General features: G+C 31.8%; 1 protein-coding gene across 1 annotated transcript; it reads left to right on the forward strand.

Moving 5' to 3' along the window:
- The first annotated feature begins 9,728 nt into the window (after positions 1-9,728).
- Positions 9,729-11,095, forward strand: LOC136223431 (uncharacterized). Its single transcript, XM_066011457.1, has 2 exons — positions 9,729-9,813; positions 10,337-11,095. The coding sequence occupies exons 1-2, from the start codon at positions 9,729-9,731 to the stop codon at positions 10,957-10,959; spliced, it is 708 nt and encodes a 235-aa protein (XP_065867529.1). The 3' UTR covers positions 10,960-11,095.
- Positions 11,096-12,235: the final 1,140 nt, after the last annotated feature.

Genomic DNA, 12,235 nt, shown 5'->3' on the forward strand with positions numbered 1-12,235 from the left:
CCATAAATACCCTAAATAAAATTGATATAAAATGACATGTTAATACATCATAAAACATCAGTATTATTTCACCTGTTCATGTTTGCTGTTACCGATAGATAACATATATTAGTTGATTTTTCTGTAAAAAGCAGTCGTTTCGAATTTTTACCAAACACTTTGTGTCTCATGTTTAGAGTTTTAAAGGCAAAAAGTAGTTCCGAAAATTGAAAACAAATGGACACTTAACGTGGGTAAGTTTATACTTAGGGAAAACCAGTTTTAATTTGTTTGATTTACTTGATCAAACACATTAATCATAATCAGCAAGATAAGAGAAAAAGAAATAGAATTATATTAATTTGGATAAAACACAAAAGCATAATTCAAACTATTAGAAAATATTGTTGAATAACTTGACATTCAGTTCTTTAAGGGTAGAATTGTTTGGTAATAAGTAACTAAAAAAATGTGTTTATTATTATTATTATTTTTATTTATTTATTTGTTTATTCAAACAATTAAAAAAAAAGGAAAAATGTTAAAAGAAGTCTATAAAAGAAGAATCCACTACTACCATTCCTAACTCATTCACCATAATTTAGTGTGGCAATGAAAATGAGCAGCTCAAAGACATCCTTTCTTCTATGTCTTTCCCTTTCTATTCTTCTCATCATTTCTCAAATCAAAGCTGGTAATTAATTACTTTTATTTTATAGTCCATACATGTGTATTTCTTTTTAGTTAATTATTTACTATGATTCGGGGAGGGGAGAACGAATTTAGTTTTTACGTATAAAACAATGCAATTTTAAGCTTAATATGTTTACTTGTGGTGCATTTACAAGACATATTAACGGAATGTAAGTATATTAATTAACAGAAGATGTGAAATTCTAAGTTTTATTGGGTGGTTATAGCACTAAAAGTTGGACCGTGGCCAGAACATGAATTTTTACATGTGAGAAAAAAACTCATCTTTCCTTACAAGGTTTGAAATTGCATTATGTAGTAAACGTTAGGATTAAGTGCACTATTTTCTACGTAGAGATAAATCTATTCTACCTAATAAGATATCATAGGAGTAAATTTATACATTGTCCCTTTTTATTATATGATGTTAATATATAGGGTAAATTACATCCATGGCCACTGAACTTTACCCATTTTCACATTATGGCCACTGAACTTTACCCATTTTCACATTATGGCCACTGAACTTCATTTCTTCCCGGTATGGCTATTGAACTTTACACTTTTTAACACCGGTGGTCACTTAACGTCTCAAAATGACCGTTGACGGCCAAAAATAAAAAATCCAAAGCGTTAATCATATTCTAAGGAATTTTAATTCTTGAAAATTTTCGTTTTGAGGTCATTTGGGTGTTGTTTGGTTAGGAGAGAGAAAGTGAATTTTTAGAGAGAGAAAGCCCCCAAAAATGTAATTTTCGAAAAAAAAAATGTGGTTTCATGGTAAATGTCGTTCTGGACAACTTTAATTCTTGAATATTTTCATTTTGAGGTCGTTAACGATCGTTAACGGTCATTTTGAGAAGTTGGTTAAAATTGAGTGGCCACCGGTGTTAAAAAGTGTAAAGTTCAGTGGCCATACCGGGAAGAAATGAAGTTCAGTGGCCATAATGTGAAAATGGGTAAAGTTCGGTGGCCATAGGTGTAATTTACCCTTAATATATATAAGTACAGTTATTTTGAACACTAACAATTTATTATTTGTGATTACCTAGATTCAAGTACCAACAAAATCGAAGCGTACGAGAAGGGACAAGAAGTGAATGATTATGCACATAAACATGAAAAATCGCAATCGCAAGAACACAAATACGAATTTGGCTATGCTAAGGGATACGAACACAAGTATGAACATGGGCATGATAAAGGTCACGCACATAAATACAAACACGGACATGATAAAGGACAAAGACATTATTATGGGCATGAACACAAATATCAACACGGACATGATAAAGGGAAAGGACATGACTATGGAAATGGATATGAAGATCATCACAAGCACAAATACGAACACAGACATGATAAAGGGAAAGGACATGAGTATGGACACAAATATGAAGATCATTACAAACACAAATACGAGCACAGGTATGATAAAGAGCATGGGTACAAGCATGAACATGGACATGATAAAGGTCACGAATATGACAATAAGGGACACCAACAACATTATGGCCACGAATATAAATATAAGCACGGAAATGATAAAGGGAAAGGTCATGACTATGAGTATGGATATGAAAACCGACACAAATACGAATACAAACAAGGACATGATGGATACAAATATAAATATGGACATGAATGATGAAGGGCGTAAAATAACGGATATGAGAAAAGGACATGATCTCGAAACTATATCTTAAACCTTTTCTTTTATGAGTGTAATAGATTAAATAAATCTTAAATAAAGATGATGATTATTGTAAGTTTATTCTACACTTGTCATAAGCTTCTATGCAAATAAAATTCAGTTTGGGATTGAGCAAATTTCTTTTATCTCTATGTACACGAATATCAATATTGAAAATTTCTACAATGGAACTAGTCCCGACCACACAGATGATACCAAGTTAATTCAATTATTGATGTGATATCATCTGAGTGGAGAATCAGTACTGATTCATGTTCACTATAGAATTTTTCATCAATATTACAATTTTTTTTAATCATTCGTCAGCAACATAAGATTTTAGTGTAGAAGTTATATTTTAATAAATCAGTAATAATTTATGTCTTCTTCTTCTTCTTCAATTCATCTATTAGGATGGTAATTAAAGCAAACCAACTTCTTTGGATGGCGAATTTTTGTTTTTCAACGAATTGAAGAGTAGATTGTACGTACATATTATTTTCATCCCGAACAAAATCCTTCTCTAATTTTGTTTTGCGGTCAATAGACCAGACACCCAACTCCTATAAATAGCAAGGCCTCACTAATGGCAAAAGGATCTTTATCTCTCTCTTACTTTCATTCGTCATTAATCTTTCATCTCGTCTCGGTGCTACCTTGACCATCAAAGTGTTCTCAAGGACCGATCTCGGGGCAGGAAGAGAACGATAGAGGAAAGGTGTTCGGAAATCCTATATCTCCATTATTTTATATGGAATGATAGAATAAACTAGAATGATAGAAAATGTATTGAATCTTTTAAAAAAATCATTTGTATTTTTCATTTCATACAGTGAAGTTCTATTACAATTGCTTCTAAGCTAAAAATTGAATATACTAAAATATTAGTTCAGAAAAAATAACAAAATGGGATGGATATTCCCATCAGGATTTTTATTACCCATTGGGATGGGGATGAAGATAATTTGTATTTTTTTTAAAAGTTGTGCGTTACATTAAACAAAAGAAAATTACATTAAAAACAAAGGAAAACCCTCAATCCACCCCATCCCAATGTAATTCGAACCCATAACCTCTACAGTCATAGATAAGCTCTCAACCAACAGAACTTCACCACTTTTTCTTGATGCATTTAATAATATTTATCTCAATTAGAACTTTCATTTTTTTTATAACTACTAGATTTGAAGTTTTGATTTTATGTTGTACATTGGTAATTAACACAAAATTACCTATTAATAAAGTATAAAACATGAGCATGAAAATACACTTAAACGGTGAAGGTCTCTTTTGTGGTGGAAGGAGGGAGAAAGGAAGAGAGAAGAAATGGGGAAGAAGAATGTAAATGGATTCCTTTTAATCCAAATGGTTTTAAATTCTGAAAATAAGGCTTTATGTCGACCATGATACGAATGATAAATTATTTCTTTTGGTTCCCCAAACTAATTTCATTAAAAACTTATCCTAAACTTGTAATTATTCCTAAAAATATGTAATTATCCTCTAAACTACGCCCTTAACAACCCAAATACTAGACCAATCCTAAACGACTATAATATAACTTAAGGTTTAGGGTATAATAGATAAAAATTAAGGACATGGACGTGGCAGTTGGATTTGTCTATCGTCCTTCACTCATTGGGCACATTGCCTACTTCGTCCCTTACATCTTCACCAACAATAAGCACAACATCGATAAAGTCTGCAACTGGGGGTGCATCGGCTGATAGTCATACGAAACGATGTCACTATGCGAGTTTGAGGATCTCATCAGCAACTCCATCGTCTGATCTCAATTCAGGAACACTCAGACCTGAATTTCAGGAGTTCAGAACTCAGCTTGTCTCGACTCCACTATAAGTTGGGGACTATTCTGTTAGTTCCATTAACAACAGTATTCAGCCAGATTGTCTTCCTGAATTTGCAATTCTGCAGCTAGCCATATTATCAGTCGACACCTCTAATATTCAATATCCACTAACCAGGACGCATTCTATGCAATTAAGACACACTACACTTAATTCTTGTGGCAGATTTGAGGCGCTACTTGTATCTCATCCTCATGGTGATATCGAACCAACGTGCTTTAGCAAAGCGAACAAAATACAAGAATGGCACGATGCAACGTCTTATGAAATGAAGGCTCTACTAGACAATGACACATAGACTCTTGTTCCCCATCCTCCAAACTGGAACATCATCATATATCGATGGTTATTTCGAATCAAACATCACTCTAATGGTTCAACTGAACGATACAAGGGACGTCTTGTAGCTCCTGGCTTTATACAACAATCGGGCATTGACTACAAAAAGACTTTTAGTCCGTTTGTCAAAGCCACTACCATACGCACAATACTTGCATTGGCTGCCTTGCATGGTTGGTTCATTAATCAACTGGATGTTTCAAATGCTTTTATTTATGGAACGCTCTCTGAGCAAATTTTTATGGAGCAGCCTTAAGGTTTCATTGATAATGACAAGCCCACACATGTGTGTTTCCTCAAGAGAAGCATGTACGGTCTCAAACGAGGTCTAAGGGAATGGTTCATAAGACTTTTTTTTTTGCTACATCTCGGCTTTAAGATGTCCCAAGCGGATCACTCCTTGTTTCTAAAGTGCCACAGTAAGGATAACATGTATCTTCTGTGCTATGTTGATGATATTTTGGTTACTGACACCTCTTCTACACCCATCCTTAACACGATTAAACATATTGAAAGTGAATTTCCTATACGAAACTTGGGTTGTGTTGAGTACTTCTTGGGGGTTGAGATCAAATGCCTTCAACAAGGCATTCATTTATGTCAAGCCAAATATGTCAATGACATCCTTGAGTGAGTCAAGATGATTGGCTCTAAACCAACTCAAACTCCTATGTCCACTACTCATCCGTTATACAAGGATCTTGTCAATAGTCTTACATCAAGTGATGAATACATAAGTGTGGCCGAGGCTCTCCAGTATCTCACTCTAACTCATCCAGATATAACCTTTGCAGTAAACAAACTTTGCCAGTTCCTGCATACCCCCACTGATGAACACTGGAATAGTGTAAAGAGACTTTTTCGTTACATTCAAGGTACTACTGATCATGGCTTACTTCTATCATCTACCAAGATTAAACATATTCGTTATTACTGTAGCAGTGATTAGGGGGCTGCTCGAATGATCCGCGCTCCACTGGTGCATTTTGTGTATTTCTTGGGAATAGTCTTATCTCTAAACACACTCGAAAACAACCAACCATTGCTCGTTCCTCTATGGAGAGTGAGTATAAAACCGTTGCAAATGCAACAATCAAATTATTCTCGCTTCGATCTTTGCTTCATGATCTTGGTTATCCCATTCCCACTCTTGTGCAATTATGGTGCGACAATGTGGGTGCGATATACCTCACCAACAATCATATGTTTCATGCTCGGATGAAACATATAGAACTCAACTATCAATTTGTTCGAGAACAAGTCGTCTCCGGGTTCATTCAGGTCCACTTTATTTCTACGGCTGATCAAATAGCCGATGCACTTACCAAGCCTTTGGCAAGTACCCGATTTCATCAGCTTTGATCTCGACTGTCAGTTCATTCTCGCCATCGGCTTGAAGGGGGTGTTAGAGATACTATCCAAATTATCTTTTGTTAATATCTCTTATGTATTAATTGTTATTATTCCTTTAGATTTTAGAGTATTTTTCTGTAATTATCTTTTAGAAGTTCAACTGTAGTTAGCCATTATGATACTTTTGAATTTATACTCAATTACTATCTAAAAGAGTTTAGGTTTTACAATTTCACCTTTTGGGACCCCTTATAAAAAAGGTACTTCTTTCTCATTTTAATTAGGATTAGATTCTACATTCCTTTACATATTAATTTTAATATTAGAGTGTACCCAGAAGACTTACTTCAACAAAGACCAACTTTTGAAAACTAGTCAACAATCGAGCTGTTAAGCCACATCCAACAAAAATCATGTTAAAATTTTATAATATCTGTTGATGTGTAAAAAGATTAAAGAAAAAAATGAAATATTTATTTTCAATTGAAGAGAAGTTTCAATAATTAATTATTACAAATATTTAGTAATTAATTAATGAAGTTATTAAATAGCAATGATTAAAAAAAATTCTTAAAACTTGGAAAATTAGTGAAGCTGAATTCTAGGGTAAATTTCATCAATGGTGTACAACCTTTGCTCCATTTCACACTTTGGTGTACAACCTTCAATTTGTCTCATTAATATGTACGAACTTATAGGTGACCTCACACTTTGGTATATAGCAGGTAAAAGTGACCGGTCAATGCGAAGTCAACCCGCCACGTCAGCAGTTTGACCGGTCAAAAAGTCAAAATTTGACTATCTAACATAAAATTACTTTTATACTCTTCTTCTCCTTCCCTTTCCCTTTCCATTTCTCTCTCTAACTCCTCTTCCTTTACGTACTTTCTCTCTCTAACTCATCTCTCTCTCCCATATCTATATTTCTCACAATATACATGCTTCAATTGACTCTACTGTCTTGTTATTTTGCTTCTCTCTGTGTTGCTTCTCTTGACCAAGTCTCTTAACAGTTCGTCCAGAAACTTCAGTCGCAATTTTCTTCCATTTGTTACCGTGTTTGGCCTGGATTTTACTTAAAATGAAATACTCTTTTGTTATCATTTTATAATTAGTAACCCACTATAATTTAATGACAAACAATTATCTATCAACAACTAAATAAAATAAATCATTGATTTGCTAGAATTGACAGGTTCTTTTCTTATTTTATGAAATAATTTTCGTAATTAATTTATCATTTATGGAGAAGTTTAATGGTGAGACTTTTAATTTGTAGTTTTATAATAATGATGGAAACAAATTGCAAGGCCATGACTTCATGATTTGAGTATGGGTAAAATTTAGAAATACATTTTCTGTTAGATTATCCAAAACATTAATCAGCTACAACCCAACGTTCCACTTCTATCTGATGTACACAAAAAAATATCTGATAAATTTACCTTTTCACACCATAAATTCAACGCCAAGAAAACAATTGCTAACAACAGATTAAGTCTTTGGGTTTCCAACATAATCAGAAAATAATATATAGACACGTGAGAGAGGAGTTAGAGAGTGAAAGAAAGGAGAGAGAGAGGAGTTAGAGAGTGAAAAGGAAAATGGAACGAGGAAGAAGAGGGTATAAAGGTAAATTTATATTAGGTGGTCAAATTTTGACTTTTTGACCGGTCAAACTGCTGATGTGGCGGGTTGACTTCGCATTGACCGGTCATTTTTACCTGCCATACACCAAAGTGGGAAGTCACCTATAAGTTCGTACATATTAATGAGACAAATTGAAGGTTGTACACCAAAGTGTGAAATTAGACAAAGGTTGTACACCATGAGTGAAATTTACCCCTGGATTCTATTATAAATATAACCTTTTTTTCATCTTGTTATGTTTCAACCTTTATAATTTATTATTGGGTAAAGTTCAAATAAAACCCCTGTGATTTTACTAATTTTCAGATAAAGGACTGTGGTTTACTTTTTGTCAAAACGAGGACTGAGGTTTTCAACTTTAGCAAAATAAGGACTTTTTCGATTGATACTATTAAAATCACCCTTAACAACTTCAAAAATGACATATTTTAAGAACTACTAATATTCTAAGTAACTTTAATTCTTCAACTTTTTTTTTATTTCGAGATTATTTAGATGATGTTTGGTAAAGAGAGAGAAAGTTAATGTTTAGAGAGAGAAAGTTCCAGAAAAGATGATTTTCTAAAATCGAAAATGTAGTTCCATAAAAAATATGACATTGAACAACTTTAATTCTTGAAAATTTTCATTTTCAGGTCGTTACAGATAGTTTTAATAGCATTATTAAAGTGCGAAACCTCAGTCATCGTTTTGACAAAAAGTAAACCACAGTTTTTTATTTGAAAATTAGTGAAACCACAAGGGTTTTATTTGAACTTTCCCCTTTATTATTTTGCAACTGTCTTCTACAAGTCATTCATTTATCTCCCTAATTGTTTCTTCATTCTTGTACGCTATTTATTTTCTTTTGGCTTAATACATAATTTGCTCCCTGAACTTATACAAAAAGATTAATTGACCCCTGAATTTTCAAAATAGTCCGATAACCCCTTGAACTTACATAAAATATTTAGTTAGCCTCCTAAACTTGCGTAAAATGTAATCAATTGATCACTCGGTCGTAAAAAAGTAAGTTAAATGCGAAAGATGTATTCCATAAGTCATAAAAAAAAGTAAAACGACCAAAATCGGGATATACGGTTCTAATATTAGAGAAGACAAGTTTTACAGCTAACCAAGTAATAACTTCCTTTCTAATCTATTTTTAAATTATGTAATAACATTCTAAGATGCGTGGAATACATTTTTCGCATTTAACTTACTTTTTTTTTACGACTGAGTGATCAATTGATCACATTTTACGCAAATTTAGGGGGTTAACTGAACATTTTATATAAGTTCAAGGGACTATCGGAATGCTTTAAAAGTTCGGAAGACCCATCAAACTTTTTGAACAAGTTCAGAGGGTAAATGATATATTAAGCCTTTTCTTTTCTTTTCCTTTATGTGTTCTAAGCTTTTCTTTAATGTATTTAATATTGTTTCCATTGGAACTCTAAATTTTTTTGGCAACCATGTTTCTAGATTTCAAGTTTTACCATAGATAAAATTTACTTAAATTACTTAAATTGACATGTTAATAAACCATAAAACTCGAGCACATAATACACTTAGAATTAGGGGTAATTTTATATTTAGGGGAAACCGGTTTTTATTTGTTTGATTTACTTAATCAAACACATTAATTAATTAATCATAACCAGTTCCATCAAAACATCTCTATTAATGGGATGCAAGAAAAGAGAAAAAGAAATACAAGTATATTAATTTGGATAAATTACAAAAGCATAATTCAAACAATTAGAAAATATTGTTAAATAAACTTGACATTTAGTTCTTCAAGGTAGAAATGTTTGGTGTGGTGAAGCTTTTAGCCTAGTGGTTGAAAGCTTACCTATAACTAGGGAGGTCATGGGTTCGAATCATAGGGTGAGGATTTTCTTTATTCTTTAATATGTAAGCGCGTAAATTTTTTTTTTTAAAAAAAGAATGTTTGGTAAGTAAATAAAAAAATGTGTTTAATCATAATAGTATTTTTATTATTTCAAAATAGTGTCGTAGTTATTTTTTATTTCTAAGATTTCATATTCAATTCAAATTCAACAACTCACAAAGGCAATTTAAAAAAAAAAAATGGAAAAATATTTAAAAGAAGTCTATAAAAGGAGAACCCATTACCACTCCTAACTCATTCACCATAATTTAGTGTGGCAATGAAAATGAGCAGCTCAAAGACATCATTTCTTCTTCTGTGCCTTTCTTTTGCTATTCTTCTCATCACTTCTCAGATCCAAGCTGGTAATTAATTTGTTTTATTTTGTATTATATACATAGTGCATTTCTTTTTCCATTGAGATAAGTTATAAATTTAGTCTCACAGTTATTCGGGTTATCCTTGCAACTAAGAAAGTTAATCATGTTGTTTACTATGACTTGTTATTCGTGGAGAACAAATTTAGTTTTTACGTATAAAACAATGCAATTTTAAGCTTAACATGTTTACTAGACGGTACAGTTATAAGCCACATTAACGGAATTTAAGTTTTTTCATTAACAGAAGATGTAAAATTACAAACTTTATTGAATGGTTATAATGTTGGAAGTTGGGCCGTGGTCAAAACATGAATTTTTACACGGGAAAAAAAACTCATTTTTACACTGTTAGGATTAAGTGCATTATTTTGTACGTGTAGATAAATGCTCTACCTAATAAGATATAATTGAAGTAAATTTGTACCTTATCTCTTTTCATTATATGATGTTAATATATATAAGTATAGTTAATTTGAACACTAACCGTTTATTATTTATGATTATCTAGATTCAAGTACCAACCAAATTGAAGCGTATGAGAGGGGACATGAAGTACACGATTACGCACATAAACAGGAAAAATCGCAAGAACACAAATATGAATTTGGCTATGCTAAGGGTTACGAACACAAATATGAACATGGACATGATAAAGGCCACAAGCATAAATATGAACACGGACGCGATAAAGGACAAGGATATTATTATAGGCATGAACACAAATATCACGGACATGATAAAGGGAAAGGACATGACTATGGGCACAGATATGAGGATCATCACAAACACAAATATGATCACGGGTATGATAAAGAGCATGACCACAAATATCAAGACGGGCATGATAAAGGGAAAGGATATGAGTATGGACACAAATATGAAGATCATCACAAACACAAATACGAGCACAGGTATGATAAAGAGCATGGATACAAGTATGAACATGGACATGATAAAGGGCACGAATATGATAATAAGGGATATCAACAGCATTATGGCCACGAATATAAATATAAGCACGAAGATGATAAAGAGAAAGGTCATGACTATGGATATGGATATGAAAACGGGCACAAATACGAATATAAACAAGGACATGATGGGTACAAGTATAAATATGGACATGAATGATGAAGAGCATAAAATAATGGATATGAGAAAAGGAGATGAACTTAGACCTTTTCTTTTATGAGGGTAATAACTTAAATAAACTTTAAATAAAGATGATGATTATTGTAAGTTTATTCTACACTTCTATGCAAATAAAATTAAGTTTGGGATTGAGCAAGTTTCTATCATCTCTATTTACATGAATATCAATATTAAAAATTTATACAACGAAACCAGTTCCGACCACTTAGATGATATAATATCAATTCAATTATTGATGTGGCATCATTTAAGTGAAGGAATCAGTACTAATTCCATTTCACTGTAGAATTTTTCATCGATATTACAACTTCTTTTAATCATCTGTGAGCAACATAAGCTTTATTAAGCTTATTATTAACTACACTAGTAATTTAGTTAGTTACAATATTAGTTTATATTAATTAGAGTTGCAGTTATATTGCTACTAATAGTAGATTTTAAAATATAAGTTGTATTTTAAATCAATAATAATTTGTGTCTTTTTCTTCTTCAATTTCATCTATTAGGATGGTAATTCGAGCAAAACAACTTCTTTTTGGATGGCAAATAAACGAATTGAAGAGTAGATTGTAAGTACATATTATTTTCATTCTGGAGAGAATCCTTCTCTAATGAATTACACATATTTTATATTATATTATATATATATATATATATATATATATATATATATATATATATATATATATATTTAATTTTATGAGTGCAATTTTGTATTGTTGTGGAGATAATAAGTAATATATTTTAAAAGTATTTCAATTTTTTATTACTGAGGTAAATTTAATGAAAAATATAGTGATTTTATTTGTTGTTTTTATTTATTAGCTAAATTCAGTTTGTTCGGTTTAAAACCGAACCAAATATTTCGGTTCGGTTATATTTCGGCTTTACATGTTATTTAGTATCAGTGTCAATTATTTTGGTAATTTTGTTTTTCGATTCGGTTCGATTTTGAACTCATGCACACCCCTATACTTAATTAGTTATGTTTTGGTTGAAAATTTTGGGATCTCTACTTTAGCTTGAACTAGTTTGAAAGATAAATTATTGTAAAGTCGTAATTGAAATGAATTCCAGTTTAGTTTTGAGTTTCATAATTGGTAAAATTGGAGTTCATTATCCAATAGCTTCGCTCATCCTGAAAAGTTAAAAGCTTCACGATGAAAATTAGGATATTAAAATTGAAGAATTGAAAACAAGAAAGAAGAAGAACTTGAGAGAAGGGAAAAGTTACATAGGAAGGAAAATGGCATAA

This window comes from Euphorbia lathyris, chromosome 1 (assembly GCF_963576675.1).
Source record: "Euphorbia lathyris chromosome 1, ddEupLath1.1, whole genome shotgun sequence".
Taxonomy (NCBI): domain Eukaryota; kingdom Viridiplantae; phylum Streptophyta; class Magnoliopsida; order Malpighiales; family Euphorbiaceae; genus Euphorbia; species Euphorbia lathyris.